Source organism: Gadus morhua, chromosome 19 (genome assembly GCF_902167405.1).
Source record: "Gadus morhua chromosome 19, gadMor3.0, whole genome shotgun sequence".
In the NCBI taxonomy this organism is placed as follows: domain Eukaryota; kingdom Metazoa; phylum Chordata; class Actinopteri; order Gadiformes; family Gadidae; genus Gadus; species Gadus morhua.
In genome coordinates, this window is record NC_044066.1 from 20,724,389 (window position 1) to 20,740,578 (window position 16,190).

Consider the following 16,190-nt stretch of genomic DNA (forward strand, 5'->3'; position numbering starts at 1 on the left):
CGCCCCGATGTGATGGTGTGGCCTGCCCAAGTGGGTAATTAGTCACCCCCGTGGCTACATCAATCACGTTGTCCACACAATCGTCCGACTAATCTACTTAAGGTGGTCTGACAGCTGTGGCAATCCCTCGCACACATTCACACATAGTTAGACGCGAGGCCCGAGGGTGGGGGGTGATCTGCAGTAATGAGGATCAAAATGGCCCCCGTGTGCTGCTTTAGCTTGGACTTCTTTGTGCCCCCGTTTCAGCGCACTAGGTCTGTGCGTTCTTTTAGTGACTCTCTGTCACTACATCTGTCCCTCTCTCTCTCTGTCCCTCTCTCTCTCTGTCCCTCTCTCTCTCTGTCCCTCTCTCTCTCTGTCCCTCTCTCTCTCTGTCCCTGCCTCTCTCCCCCTGTGGAGGCCTTCCTCTCTCCCTACCTATGCCTCTCTCTAGCTTTCCCTCGCTCTTTATCTCAAGCTATCTATCTTTATCTTAAGCTCTCTCTCTCTCTCTCTCTCTCTCTCTCTCTCTCTCTCTCTCTCTCTCTCTCTCTCTCTCTCTCTCTCTCTCTCTCTCTCTCTCTCTCTCTCTCTCTCTCTCTCTCTCTCTCTCTCTCTCTCTCTCTCTCTCTCTCTCTCTCTCTCTCCCCTCTCTCTCTCTCTCCCCTCTCTCTCTCTCTGCTCTCTCTGTTTGCTCTATACTGCGTCTATCTCTGGTCGGTTGCTTTGTTCTTTGCGGCGACACTCTCCTCTCTCTCTCTCTCTCTCTTTGGCTGCTGTTTTATTCATCACCTTAGCTGCATTAGATCTTCCTTGGGCTCCGTTGTCCCTGTCTCGCTGCGTTTCCTTCTTTTCCCACCTTTTTTATTTGAGTGTTTTTATTTCATTTGATTCTCTATTGAAGAACCCCTCTTGGCTCCTGTTTTAACAAAACTATTTTCTCTCTCTCTCTCTCTCTCTCTCTCTCTCTCTCTCTCTCTCTCTCTCTCTCTCTCTCTCTCTCTCTCTCCCACCCCCCCTCCGTCCCCCTCTCTGCCTCCCCTGACCCCTGTCTCCCTCAGATCTCAAGGCTCTGTGGTCCCGCACCGCGAGACCCTCGAGATCTACACTTCCATCTGCCATCCACTGCTCCTGTCTGCTCCCATCTGCCTTATCGTCTGCTCGTCTGCCTGCCTCCCCTCGCATCCATTCTCCTTCAGGCTCTTTGTTCTCGTTCACTTCTCCCAGACTACCTTCTCCGGCGGCACGTCGGGCCCGTCCCTATCTGTTATCCTCCTCTCCATCCCCGTCTCTCCATCCCCCTCTCTCCATCTCTCTCTCTCTCTCTCTTTCTGTCTCTGTCTCTGTCTCTGTCTCTGTCTCCATCTCCCTCAGTCTCTCTCTCTCTCTCTCTCTCTCTCTCTCTCTCTCTCTCTCTCTCTCTCTCTCTCTCTCTCTCTCTCTCTCTCTCTCTCTCTCTCCATCTCCCTCAGTGTCTCCCTCTCTCTCTCTCTCCATCTCCCTCTCTCTCTCTCTCTCTCTCTCTCTCTCTCTCTCTCTCTCTCTCTCTCTCCCTCAGTGTCTCTCTCTCTCTCTCTCCCTCAGTGTCTCTCTCTCTCTCTCTCTCTCTCTCTCTCTCTCTCTCTCCCTCTCTCCCTCTCTCCCTCTCTCTCTCTCTCTCTCGCGCTCTGCGTTTGATCAGCCCCTCCTCCTCAAGCCCTCCCATGCGCCCGCCACCACTTCCTCTCTGTTCTGGCGTTTTGGCGGGAACATCCCGTATCGCTGGCCGCTGCGTGTCACGTCTCCTCTCCTATCGGCGCTTTGTTCCCCTTCTCTCCTGTGATGTCACAGAGGTCCGCGGTAACTGTTCCCCCCCCCCCCCCGTTCCCCGCTGAGTGTCTTATCTCTCGGTGTCTCTCTATCATTCAGTCAATGCCTGTCTCTCTCGTGAGAACATCGCTCTCGCTCTCGCTCTGTCTCTATCTCTGTCTCTCTCTCTCTGTCTCTCTCTGTCTCTCTCTCTCTCTCTGTCTCTCTGTCTCTGTCTCTCCCCTCTTCATCCTTGCCATTGTTGTTTTTTCCATTCGTCATCGAGTCTCTCTCTTCCCCACTCTTTTATTGTCTGTACCTGCCCGTCTTTTGTGTGTGTGTTTGTTGTGTTTCTTTATGTGCCCGACTGCGCGTGTTTGCGTCGGCAGCAATCTCATTTCAAACTGCTGTTCCAGTCGTGTGATTCCCCCGATGCGAGGAGTGGCGAAAACAAAAAACAGAGACAGCAAAGAGAATTTCAATGTTGCTCACGGCCAATTAAGGATGTATATCATCACACACACACACACACACACACACACACACACACACACACACACACACACACACACACACACACACACACACACACACACACACACACACACACACACACACACACAAGGGTAGTCTACTTCAGAACTTGCACTTTGTTTTGTATGCAGTAGCAGCCTGAAAAGGAAAAGGATGTGTGCATTTAAAATGGCCGCTCATACACTGATGGTGGAAAAACCTTCCATGCTGCGTTCTATCCTCGTTATATTAGGCCACGTTCACCCTCATGCAGATGCTTTCAACGACGAAACTTTGGTCTTCAGTTTGCAATCAAATGGGGGTCGCTAGTTCTGGCGGGAACACTCCAGTCGTGTGGCGGTCATCAGCTGACAGCGAAAGTGGTCCAATCAAACGCACGTACACTGACAGGCGGTCAATTTAAGACCTTCCGTCTGAAACACTCAGTCTGCGAAGTTGGTTCCGGTCGGTATGGCATAGGGGCTTATATACTTGATGGGGGATTGTATAGTGCTCCCTGTTGTCAAATGTTGGTATGCTGCTGATATTCTGCATCTGTTTCTTCAAATCCTACAGCAGGGAGCGCCATCAAATAGTGGAACCATACATTTTATGCAATAAATGGTAAAATCAACGACATGAGGGCCGAAAGAAATACATTTCTTCCACCAAAAGTGCCGCTTTTCAAAGTGTTACAATGAAGGGCACACTTCAGCTCCCACTCCTTCTCTCTCTTTCTTATCCTTTTTCTTATTCGTTGTGTGGCCCTGTGTGTGGTCCCAGCAGTGTGTGTGTGTGATGGGAAGGTTGGACTATTCGTCAATGTTCTGCGTGCATTTACAAGTGACATACTTATTCCGTTTACAGTGTAAAAGGACCTGGGTTCTGTCTTGGGGGACGGGTGGTGATATATTGTTTAATATCGGTCATTAACCCAAAACAGAGAGGGGTACGCACTGTGTGTGTGTGTGTGTGTGTGTGTGTGTGTGTGTGTGTGTGTGTGTGTGTGTGTGTGTGTGTGTGTGTGTGTGTGTGTGTGTGTGTGTGTGTGTGTGTGTGTTGGACACTTTTTGTCAGGGCATTAGTTTGATAGATGTCTCTGGTCTTGGGTTAATTAAACCCCAAAGACAAGACACACACACACACACACACACACACACACACACACACACACACACACACACACACACACACACACACACACACACACACACACACACACACACACACACACACACACACACACACACACACACACACACCCCCCCCCTAGTGGACAGCAATATGGACAGAGTTTCAAGACTGACATGGTCCTCGAACTAACTCATCCATCAGATGGGAAGTCTTTATATCTACACTTTTTGGGGGGTTACTTTGCCTTGTAATAACTTGCTGGTGATCTATAGTTCTGAATGATCGTTTTTTTTATTATGAGGGTGATGATTGGTCACCCTCATAATCTGCCAAAACCATTAACAAAGTATGTTTCCAAATGCTAATTGTTTTTATTGCTAAAACTAAATCGTTATTTTGACACTTGTTTCGCAGTAACTTATTCCTTCCTTTCAGAGTAAAATACACAATCCATGTACGCATACGTTTGATATCCATTGTGCAGACAGGAATTTCAATCTGTTAAAAAAGAAAGAAATATAATCCCTTAATCATCCATTATCTAGTAGGGTTTTTGGTCTGGCAAGATATATTTTGTAGAGATTTTCTTCGTAAAATTGTTTTTACAATTGAGTTGGTCGTAAACAACAGAATCAAGAGGTTGAATCAGAAAGTTGCTCTTGCTTCGCCCCCTGCAGGGTTGGTTCTAGATGGAGGGATATAGTTCAGGTTTTCTACAGCTTCGTTTTTAAGTTGGGATTTAAAATATCGGTGACAACGGTCTATCGAGTTCTTAACTCGCTTTTCGCTTTTGCACAGCACAAAAAATACAAAAGAAAACCCTAACATAATTGTTGTTTTTCACAAAAGGGTAAATATTTTATCAACCATAGACTTTAAACAACGGAAGGACATTAAGAAATGAAGGGCAAGACATGAATTGGTTTGGATTTGGAATCTTTGCCTTTTTCCCGGGAATGCCCTAAAACAACGACTAATTATTATTTCAAAAGCTTCCCACTGCTTTGGCAGGAAGGACTGCAACGGCTGGACACAATTAAAAAACAAAATGCAAAGTTAGCTGTTTACCAAAAATTACTTGAGGGAAGACAAAAGCCATGCCAGATTTACTAACCTTTATTGTGATATTTGCGTGTGATAAACCCATAGGGAATTCATTAAAGCAAGTTATAAGTAGATGAAATATGAATGATGTGCTTATGTTATGAGAGAGAGAGAAAAATGAAGGGAGAGGGTAAAAGAACGAGAGACAGCGAGAGACACCTACAGTATCTAGAAAGCAAAAGGAGGGCAAGACCATAATAAAGCAGAACTAAATCACATCAGAAGCGAAACATCAATATCAAATCCCACACACTGACACACAATTTCACAAATTCATTAGAGCCAATTGAATTATAGGGATTGTCGGTGTAACCGGCCTTCCCTATTATTGTGGGTTAGGGGGCAAAGAGGAATCATTTCCTGAAGTCTCTAACTCCGCCTCCATCGCTTGCTCCCTGTTAGAGCAATACAAATGGCCGCCGTCAGTCCCAGCCTGCCGCGCATGAATGAATCAGGCTACGTAGACAATGCCGGCTCTCTCAAATGGTACATTGATGTGAAACACGACTGTGGGCTGCTCAAAGCTGGATACCTGTGTGTTTGTGTGTGTCTGCGCATGTTTGTTTCTGTGTGCGTGCGTCTGTGTGTGGGTCTGGTTGTGTGAAATGCAACACTTCGGTGTAATGTGTTTGAACTTCTGCGAGGCAATCCGCAGCTCCGCTGTGGAAACTCTATCGGCGTCTGCTGAAATGTTTGGTACATCTGTTCCCGACGAAAAAGCCCAAACACTACATGTTCAGTAAAGTGTCTCATCTTGAATGATAAAAGGTTTCGTGGCAAATCACTGCCTTTCTTGCCCCTGCAGCGATATCATTTGTAGCCTGGGCATGGTAGTGTTGCAGTGATGATGTTTGTCTCCCAGCTGAAAGTTACTGGGTTTGATTTGCCCATGCCAGCGGTCTACCTGTAGGCATCCTATCGCAAGACGCCCCTTTGCCCACCCTGCTTTTTGATGACCTGTATCTGAACTCAGTGCATGTCACTCTGGAACCAAATGTCTGCTGTCTGAAAGACAACATGTTTGTGATGTCTCTGTCTCTGGTCTCTCCGTCGATGTCACTGTCTAACAGTGTATCTTGTCATTATACCTTCAACTGAATGTGCTCCCTTATATGGTCCTGCCTGGAGCCTCTACATGCGCCAGTATTTTTCCGCCCTGTGTCTGTTTATTTTTTTACTGCTAATGCGGCGCGTTACAAGACTTGTCTACAAGGCTCACCTAGTGAGGATGACTAAGCTGCATTCAGACTCTGCTTGTGTGTGTGTGTGTCTGTGTGCGTATGTTTGTGTGTGCATGCGTCATCCTTCTACAAAACAAGAAATGTGTTGCCTGTTTGTGTGTGTGTATGCACCCGTGTCATACTGTTATACTGCTACACCTATAAATATGTTTGTGTGTGTGTTTTGATTTTGGTAGCATCCCTGTGTGTGCGGAAATATGCGAGAGATAGGCACGCCAGCTGAGATCAGTCGCACAATGCAGCTATCGCCATGTGACCAAGATACATAACGTTCTCGGCGCATTCCCATGGATCCCCTTTATGTTGTTCTGTTTTTAATAGGATAGGAGGGATGGCCTCTATTTAGAAGGACAAAGGGAGGAAAAGGCTGAACACATGCACCCACAGGTGCAAACCCACACGCACACACACACACACATATACACATACACATAAACACACGCACAAACAAACAGGAGCTCAAACGCAGGCGTATACACATACACACCCATGCCCACATAATCAAACTCGTGTGCGCATAGAGTTACACAGGTACACACACACACAAACACACACAGCTGCATTAAGCACGTACGGAACCCACACATGCACACACATACACAAACACACACACACACACACACGCACATTCTTTTTTTTAAACAAAGCTTTTGATGCCAGCCCATTCTTCCTGTACTTCCTCACCTAATTTGTTTTGTTTTCGCCTGCATGAATTAAACATGGTTCATCTCGAAGCGTTCCCCGTGAAGTTTGGATTGGATGGGAGAGCGGAGAGTAGCGCGCTGACTCCCCGCTCGGCAGAGTGTCATGAATACACACGCCTCCGCACCCCTGGCTGGGAGGGGAAGGAGACGGGAGCGGGGAGGCGGACGCAGTACAACTCCAAAATAAAGCTGAAAGAGGAACGAATAGATACCGTCTGTCTGACAGAAGAGCGATTCGTCGGCATGTTTTGTGCCGGGTTTGGGTTCTGCTGTAGGATGTTATATCTGTCTCTGTCTCTCTGTCTCTCTGTCCGTCCGTCTGTCTGTCTCTCTCTCTCTCTCTCTGTGTGTCTGTTTTTCTCTGTCTCTCTCTCTCTCTCTCTCTCTCTCTCTCTGTCTGTCTGTCTGTCTGTCTGTCTGTCTGTCTGTCTGTCTGTCTGTCTGTCTGTCTGTCTGTCTGTCTGTCTGTCTGTCTGTCTGTCTGTCTCTGTCTCTCTCTCTGTGTCTGTTTGTCTCTGTCTGTCTCCCTCTCTCTGTGTCTGTTTGTCTCTGTCTGTCTCTCTCTCTGTGTGTCTGTTTGTCTCTGTCTGTCTCTCTCTCTCTGCGTGTCTGTTTGTCTCTGTCTGTCTCTCTCTCTCTGTGTGTCTTTGCCTCTGTCTGTCTGTGTCTGTATCTCTGTCTGTGTCTCTCGCAGACCAACAACCTTTTGACCGGGATACCGCTTCCCCAAAGGCAAGAGTTGAGTTCCTTTTCCCATGGCCTCGGCCGTCTAATCAATATATTCAGAAGCATGAGCCATACCCACAAGGAGAATAAGATTGGATGGCTTTTTTACAGATTTCTTTTTGATCACAGCTTCTGCAACGCCCGGACCAAAACAGATATGCTAATCAGTTAGCATAAGACGATGTGGAATAGCATGACTTGACATACTTAGTTATCAATGGATACACGCCTGGCGGGGGTGCGGGGTGAGTGCGTGTGTGCTGGTTTGCTTCAAGTGTGTTCTTGAGTCTCTGCGTGAGTGTGTGTGAACAATGTTCCCCGAGGAGATCTGAGAGGCAAACTGATTATGAGTTTATGATGAAGAAAACATCTAATTGAAGCATGTGGTGTGTGTGTGTGTGTGTGTGTGTGTGTGTGTGTTAGGGGGGGGGGGTGGTGTGTGTGTGTGTGTGTGTGTGTGTGTGTGTGTGTGTGTGTGTGTGTGTGTGTGTGTGTGTGTGTGTGTGTGTGTGTGTGTGTGTGTGTGTGTGTGTGCTTTGTCGATAAAGAAAACCCAATTTACTGAAAACACTTTGCACATCTTATTGCTTACCGCTTAGTGTGTGTGGGTGTGTGTGTGTGTGTGTGTGGGGGTCTGGGTTTGTGCTTGTGTGTGTGTGTGTGTCTGGGTTTGTGCGTGTGTGTGTGTGTGAGTGTCTGTGTGTGTGTCGGCGTGTGTGTGCGCGTGTGACGGCCCTCTCTCCTCTCAGGTGCTTCCGGGTGGGTGGAGCTGCACAATCAGCTCAATCAGTGTGTGGCAGATATAAGGCCCACCAGTCCGCCAATGGCTCTCTCCCTCTCCAGACCTCAGTTGACTTTCGTCAACCCATTATTTTTGGTTACGGTCTTGTTTGTCAATAAATTATGTTTACTTTTTCATTCAACCCTTGGTGTGTCTCCCTATTCGTTGTGGCAAAGAGCCGGGCCGTGACAAATAGGGAGATTCAAAAATAGATGGGTTAAAGAAAGTCAACTGAGGTCTGGAGAGACTGGTGAGCCTTATATCTGATTGAGTTGATTGGTGTGTGTGTGTGTGTGTGTGTGTGTGTGTGTGTGTGTGTGTGTGTGTGTGTGTGTGTGTGTGTGTGTGTGTGTGTGTGTGTGCTGTTTGTGTGCATACGTGTGTGTGTGTGTGTGTGCTGTTTGTGTGCATACGTGTGTGTAGAGGCCTTTCAACTCCTGCCAGCCCTCTGTGCTGTCTCTTCGTCCGTCCACTCGTCTGGTTTCTCTGCGTTGAACCAATCCCGTATCTCGCCTCCGTAAACAAGCGCTCAGTCACTGGCGACCCCGCATCCTGTCTCTTACCTCATCACGCCATTCTCTTTAAATCGAGGGTACCACGGCGATGAAAAGAAAATATCAACAACACGCTTTTATTTTGTAGCTCGGGTTCATTCCATCTCATATCTGTTGCTTGGTGGTCTCTCCAACGTTTTGTTTGTTGATAATGGATCCCTCCCTCGCTCTCTCTTCCTCTGTAAATGTGAGCTGTTAATAGCGTCCACTTCAGAGGGGGTATTTCTCTGGGTTTGATTTACGATGCTGTATCTTCTGTGGGTCGTGTTTTACTCAGGACGCCCTCCGTTCACATCCAAGGCTAGTGGTTGGGCTCAACGAAACAATTATTCATGGGCAAATGATCAATGTTCATTTGTGCATGGACAAACATTCATTCATTCTTTGACGAAGAAAATGCTTAGAACCAGTGGAACCAGCAATGGATTACACTATCCAGTACAATAGCTTCCAATAGCATTGCTAATTAAAGGCCAGTGCCGAATATAAAAATATATATATTGAAGAGTGGTGCAATCCTCTATCCTATTATATTGTAAGATTAACTATGGACAATAGAGATCCAATGCTGAATATGGCCATGGACACATTCATATGAATCTGGTTTCTATAAGTAATAGACCTACTCCCGGAACCGCAGTTATTAATTCCTGGAATTCAACCACCCGAACCACGCGACAAAACCTAGACTCCCCACCCTGGGCCAACAACTCTCCTGCTGCTCGACCATCTCTGGGTCAGCTCCGTCATCAGAGATCCGTGGTGACTACTTCCTGGGTTTCAAAACACTCTAGCCCCTAGAGCAGCCCTAGATTCACCACCCCTGGTCCTACCACTCCCCTGCTGCGAGACCATCACTTGGTCAGTTCCATTCTGAGAGAACCGTGGTTTGACTACGACACAGCCCAGACGTTTCACGTACCTTTGTGCTCCCTGTGTTTCTAACCAGCCACTTTTTTGTCTTCCTCTCTCCTCCTTCTCTCCTCCTCCTTCTTCTTCTTCTCCTTATCCTCCTCTCCTCAACCTACTCCCTCTTCTTCTTCTTCTCCTCCAGATCCCTCAGATCAGCTACGCCTCCACAGCGCCGGAGCTCAGCGACAACACGCGCTACGATTTCTTCTCGCGGGTGGTGCCGCCGGACTCGTACCAGGCGCAGGCCATGATGGACATCGTCACGGCGATGGGCTGGAACTACGTGTCCACGCTGGCGTCCGAGGGGAACTACGGCGAGAGTGGCGTGGAGGCCTTCGTGCAGATCTCAAGGGAAACCGGTAGGGGCGCTTTTACCCTATTTCTCCACGTTTACGTTCGCACGTTTTTATGTTCTGATCTTCCTTGTTTGTGAAACGATACCGAATTGCGCCGTTGTTGATTGTGTTTCCTTTTTGGCACACCACGAGTGTGTGTGTTGGTGGGTTCGTGGATGTGTGAGACCGCTTTGTGACGTGTCTACTTCAAGGTCTCTATTTCAAGGAAACCTCCTCCTAACGATGTTACGAGGAGGTTTGCGACGGTCGCTGAGATTCTTGCTGAAGAACATGCGTGTGACGTCTGCAACTCAAGACATTTAGCTTTCTTAAGATTCTTTTTTTGCGTTAATGACATTGGCGTCTATTTCACTGAATTTAATTTGTAGTAAGAGAGAAAAGGTTTGGACCCCAAGGATTTATTTGGGATGCTTTGCTCAGATACGATTGGTTGATTATTGACGATGGTACGGTAGGTGGAACCCAGAGTGTTTCATCTTAATCTTTAAATCCACCAGGTGCTTTGTGGTCTTTAGTCTGCCGTATCTAATATTGATACTTCATGCTAGCCCTGTTGGGAGATGTATACGAATCCAGAGGACCTCCGGTAAGATCAGTCTGGCAGCAGCCGTGCTCCCCAGGGAAATCATCAGCAGATACGTTCATGATGTTGTTTCCTGTTTCTCTTGTGGTAATGCTTTGTATTGAGACATCCTGAGCGATGACTTCCGATAAATCCCGTTAGCGCACGTGAAGAATCCGAGACACCTTGTCGCCTTGATGCCTTTGTGGAACTGTAAATAATCTTTTTCGAATATCCATCCCGCTTGTTCCTGATGATACGCAGACAGCACAGCGATCTGAACTCAGGTTAGTTAATAATAGGAAGTGTTGCAGTAATAAGGTGATTTATCCTGGCATCAAGGCGTAGACAATGGACTGCAGAGAAAAAATGGTTTTGACATCTCATTGTTGTCGCTTTTTCATCTGCCTGAAATGTTTAATGTATTCGTCTTGATGTGAACGTCAAATGCCTCTCTCTCGCCCCGTCCGTCTCCCTCTCTCTTTCTCTCGTTTTCTTTCACTTTTATGCATCTTTCTCTTTCTCTTTCTCTTTCTCTCTCTTTCTCTCTCTCTCTTTCTCTCTCTCTCTCTCTCTTTCTTATCTGCTGTACCCTCTGCTCTTTCTTTCTTCTCTTTCCTTCTTTTTTCCACTAAGGATTTGTTTGTTGAGCTGGCATATTGGTGCTTTCACCTGTCCATCTGTGTGTGTGTGATTAAATGTTCTGAGACTCAGCATTTAACTTTGTCCTATGTTGCTTATGTGAGAGAGGGAGAGAGAGAGAGAGGGAGAGAGAGAGAGAGCGAGCGAGAGAGAGAGCGAGCGCTTTTCTTTGATAACAGTCAGTGAGTTGTCTACTCTGTGGCTCTGCAGATGTGTGCGTGGGTGGGTTGGATCTGTGCACGAGAGCGTGAGAGACGCACACATTTATGCGTCTAACTGAAATGCCGATACACAAGATAACGGCACAACATTGCACTTTTTCAAAGGTGAACATAGATGGCATTAACAGAAAACACAATACGGGCACACTCACACAAAGACCACCCCCAGGTGCATGCTAACAGGAACACACACACACACACACACACACACACACACACACACACACACACACACACACACACACACACACACACACACACACACACACACACACACACACAGAAGCACATGATGTGATTTTTTTGTGTGATTGTGTTGTAATGATTGCAGATTACAAGGTTCTTTGTATGCTGATATCTGTCATCCATATTCATGTATTTAATAGGTTGTGCGAGTGTGTGTTTGTGTTTTTGTGTGTGTGTCTGCAGGACACGCGTGTGCATGCATATGAATGCCAAGGGCCTCTCACCAGGTAGGTGGGGGCCGAGATGCTGAGATGATGTGAGTGTTTCTATCCGAGTATATCACAGAGCTAATGCCATGGGAATGAGCCTGTGTGCATGTGTCTGTGTGTATGTGTCTGTGCATGTGCGAGCGTGTGTGTGTGTGTCTGTGAGTGCCTGTGTGTTTGCGTGTGTGTGTGTATGTGTATGCCTCTATGTTTGTATGTGTGTGTGTGTGTGTGCGCGCATCCATGTGCGTGTGTGGGCACGTGCGTGTGCATGTGTGTGTGTGTGTGTGTGTGTGTCTTTGTGTTTGTGTGTGCCTTTTAATTTTTCCCTTGTCCTCCCTCCTGATCCCTTTGGACGACTAAAGAGGTGGATATCAATTTCCAAACAGACACGAATACCTGTCTGGGAGAACAGGAGACGGCAGTGACAGGAAACAGGAAGGACCACTAACTGGTTTCAAAGTGCCCACTGTGCAGTACTGCACCGGCTCTTCTACTCTGTCGGAAACAATAACGCCTGAATCCAATCCCAGCATGAATTTTTGATTCACGCCGCTGTTAATGAGTTCTGAAATCGGTCGTTACTCTGGACGAAAACCTGACACCTTGTTGTTTAGCAGACAGATATTTTTAATAAAGACACAATGTTCTACCGCAGCCTTTAATACACAGGAAATCCCATCAGCGTAATGTTCGGGTTAATGAACAAATAAAGGTCAATCCGGTCGAGATTTATGACTCGGCCAAAGCCAATTTTGCGAGGACCAAAACAAATATTTGCCGTGCCGCTTTTTGGGCCTCGCTTTGGGATACATGGAGCAACGGAAAAGGCCTTATGAAGTTAATCAAGAGTCCCTACCCTGCGCCGACCTTTGACCCCCTCCAAATGTGTGTGTGTGTGTGTGTGTGTGTGTGTGTGTGTGTGTGTGTGTGTGTGTGTGTGTGTGTGTGTGTGTGTGTGTGTGTGTGTGTGTGTGTGTGTGTGTGTGTGTGTGTGTGTGTGAGAGAGATAGAGGGAGCGCGTGAGAGTGCACGTGTCTATACTTGTGTGTATGCGTCTGCATGCATGCGTGTATGTTTGTGTCCAAAAAATGAACAAAAAATAACACAAATATTCAACATCCACGTATGACGATGTGTGTATGGACGTGTGAGCCAGAGAGTGACACATTGATAGGACTGTGTGTGCGTGTGTTTGTGGTTTTGTGTGTGTGCATGCATGCATGTATGTACGGACATGGACAAATGGCTGTTCCCGTTTGTGCGTGCGTGTATGTGTGTGTGGGCGTGTGTGTGTCCACAAAAGGAACATGTGACGTGTTCGGCGCTCGCCAGCCTTCCTCCGGTCGGAAATGTCGCCTTAACGCCCGAAACACCAGAAAAGGCGACGGAGGAAGAGAGTCCAAGGGGAGGGTTCAAAAAAATAAAAAGTGTGATGAGGGAGAAATAATTAAACGGTTATCTCCGCGCTCATTTAATTAGTTCCTTGGCTCCGAAAACTAATCTTCGGCCCTTCTTTTTTTCCGCACGGCTCTGCCTCTTTGGTCCCCTCTCTGTGTGTCTCTGGCCGTCCAACAATGAGCGACTGTCTGCTTATTATCACAACGCGCGAAACCTCCTTTCATTAATTGTTTCCTTTTTTAACGGCGGCCTCGGTGAATATCCATTAGCCGGGGATTGAAACGCGATTTATTTTTAAACACTGTTAAGCCTACTCAAGCGTTCCGGCCACACAACGCTGCCCGCATCATTCCACTTTGGGAACATTTGATACTTTTGTTGTTTGGTATAATCTGCGCCTTTTGTATCACGGACATCACAAGTGCTTGGAGGACTCTTTGGCATTTTTTCGTTATCTCGTTGAAAAAGCGTATTCTACATTCCGCTTCTGATACGTGACCCTGTCGTCCGTCTAATTGATGTTCATTTGGCAGTTGCGGTCACCCCTTGCCGTTGACAACATGTGAAATGGAGTAATGAATTCAAAGGTATTTCAAATTAAAAGCGGTACTTCAGAACGTACACGTCACTGCATACATTGAATTCCGTATGCAATTAAAAGTGCCTGATTGGAAAAGTATGCAAGCAGATGCATACACATGCACAGAAACACAAATACAGACACACACACTCACACACGCACAAACACACAAAAAAAGGATAGGGGTGAGGAGGAGTTTTCCTTTCTCAAGGGAGTTCATGTTGTTGTCTTGGTGAAAATGAAATGCCTACAGCCAGTCAACATCTTTACGTTGTAGATGTCCTTGAAAGAGTGACAAAGAAGCTTTTGTTGTGAAAAGCCATTTTATTAGAGAGTCCGAATGTGTTTATCTCTGTTTGTTTAGATGTGTGTTTGCGTCTGTGTTTGTGTCTACTTCTACATTGTGACTGTAACCCCGTGTATTCAATTCAGCAGTAAAATCTCAGTTCGCAGAGTCTTTTACATTTCAACCCACGTACGCATTTACAGATGATGTTTAATCCGCCACTACTTATCTACCTTATTAGGTACACATTAGGCGCACATTGATTTCACGCATGCTTTATTAAAACATTTATTCCATAAAGTATCCTTCTCCGGGGATAACCTTTAAGCCTAAAAAAAAACAAAATGCACACAGCGCTTATTTTACCGGACATCTAGCTATTAATTCTATCACTTTCTAAACGGAGCCATAAGAGCGATCAGGTGCTGGTTGCTGGTTGTGTGAATGCCCCCGCGGGCCCTGAGCTTGTAACTCCACTCCTTGAAGAACCAGGATCAGCATCTCTCTCGAAGGCTGGGGGCCCCCTATTAAGAGCCTCTGGAGCTGAACACAGGGGCCAGCAACCAGCGCGAATGGGTCCCAGGTCTGAGGTGCGAGTGCGTGTGTGTGTGTGTGTGTGTGTGTGTGTGTGTGTGTGTGTGCACATGCACGCTTTATTTCTTTGCTCCCCCACAAGGTTCTTGGTGAGATGGCACATGTCCACAGCCTGTGGGTTAGAGCTCCGATGCACTCTACCTGGAGGGCTCCTCCTGCAGGAGGCCCTAACCCCTACCTGCTCCTTAATGGCACGAATCAGCATGCATTGGTAATCACTCGAGAGAGAGAGAGAGAGAGAGAGAGAGAGAGAGAGAGAGAGAGAGAGAGAGAGAGAGAGAGAGAGAGAGAGAGAGAGAGAGAGAGAGAGAGAGAGAGAGAGAGAGAGAGAGAGAGAGAGAGAGAGAGAGAGAGAGAGAGAGAGAGAGAGAACTGGCTTACAGAGGACAGAGGCAGTGACCAATATATTGTCTGTGTGTGTGAGAGTGCGTGTAGAAGTTCAAAGAAAAGGGCTGAGTATCTTTGATTTGGAAGTCGTCGCCTCCGAGTTCTCGCTGAAAAGAACGAGTTCCACATTCTTTGGACTCTGGGTACGTGCGGACAGCGGGGGTCCTGTGGCGGTCTCCCCCAGCCCTCCTGGGACCCCACTGAGTGGGCCCCACTTAAGAGGCGGTATGGCAACTCTGTGACTGCGCCAAGTGCCGCGTTAGCGCTAGCGCTGCGACCATTTAACTAACGAAATCAGATCCAAGATGGGTACGTGCGGACAGCGGGGTCCTGTTGAAAAAGCATCAACCGTGATGCTTTTTCAAGCCTTGAGACCTTGTTTGCCTTAAGTGTGTGTGTGTGTGTGTGTGTCTGACTGGGTCTTTGTGTGTTGAGGAAGTTGTTCCCTGTGTTCCCAGGGATCAGGAAGTTGCCTGCACAGCCCCTAAAAGCACTTTAAAGCCTCTTTGCTGTTTATGCTCTAGTAACTTCTGATGCCCCCCCGCCCTCGACCCCCTCCACCCCCCCAGTCCTCTGCTCATCCCTTCTCCCTCATCTCCATCTTTCCCAAAGAGAAGAAAAAGCACCTCCTCTGAGTTTAAGGCTCTGGGGCTGTTCCCTGTTAAAAAAAAAAAAAAAAACTGACTCAAACGGCAAAAAACAAGCCCATAAAACACTTTGGAGTTTTTTCTTGAAAGTGAACTAGCCTCAAGTTAGAAAAAAATCTAAATGTGGTTTAGGGGCCGAGTAGCTCTTGCAACGCTGGGTTTACGAAACAAAACATTTCATTCAATCCAATATCACTTTAATGTTTCAAAATCGACCCGCCTTTTGAATCCATCTTTTATTTATTATACCTGGAGATCGTGGTTCAGACGGCTCAAATGTAGACCAGGGTATTTTCCCTCGTACGTTTACAAGTCAATACGAACGCATGCAAACAGAGGATGTGTACGTTTAGAGCTGTGACGTGTAGGTCAAAGGTCGGGAAGCCGTTTGCAGATCGCTATCTTTCAAGGTCTCGGGGTCGACCTGTTAGGGTGTCCACGTGTGGGGTTCCAGGTCGCGCTGGACAGACGGACAGGCTCTCCTGACTTGATAAGATAGGACCGAAGAGGACGTGTTCGGCAAAAAATGAACAAGGGGTTATATGGTCATGCACACACACTCCCTGTCTCACGCTCTCTCGCTCTCTTGCTCTCTCTCTCTCGCTCCAATGCAAACATCACAC

The 16,190-nt window shown here is 47.1% G+C and overlaps 1 protein-coding gene across 6 annotated transcripts in view; it reads left to right on the forward strand.

The window, feature by feature from the left end:
- Positions 1-16,190, forward strand: part of grm8a (glutamate receptor, metabotropic 8a) — a 234,735-nt gene that overhangs the window by 98,588 nt on the left and 119,957 nt on the right. For all 6 annotated transcript variants that reach the window (XM_030341944.1, XM_030341947.1, XM_030341949.1 and 3 more), the window contains one exon: positions 9,582-9,798. In XM_030341944.1, the coding sequence (XP_030197804.1) occupies positions 9,582-9,798 (217 nt within the window). The remainder of the gene's footprint in view (positions 1-9,581; positions 9,799-16,190) is intronic.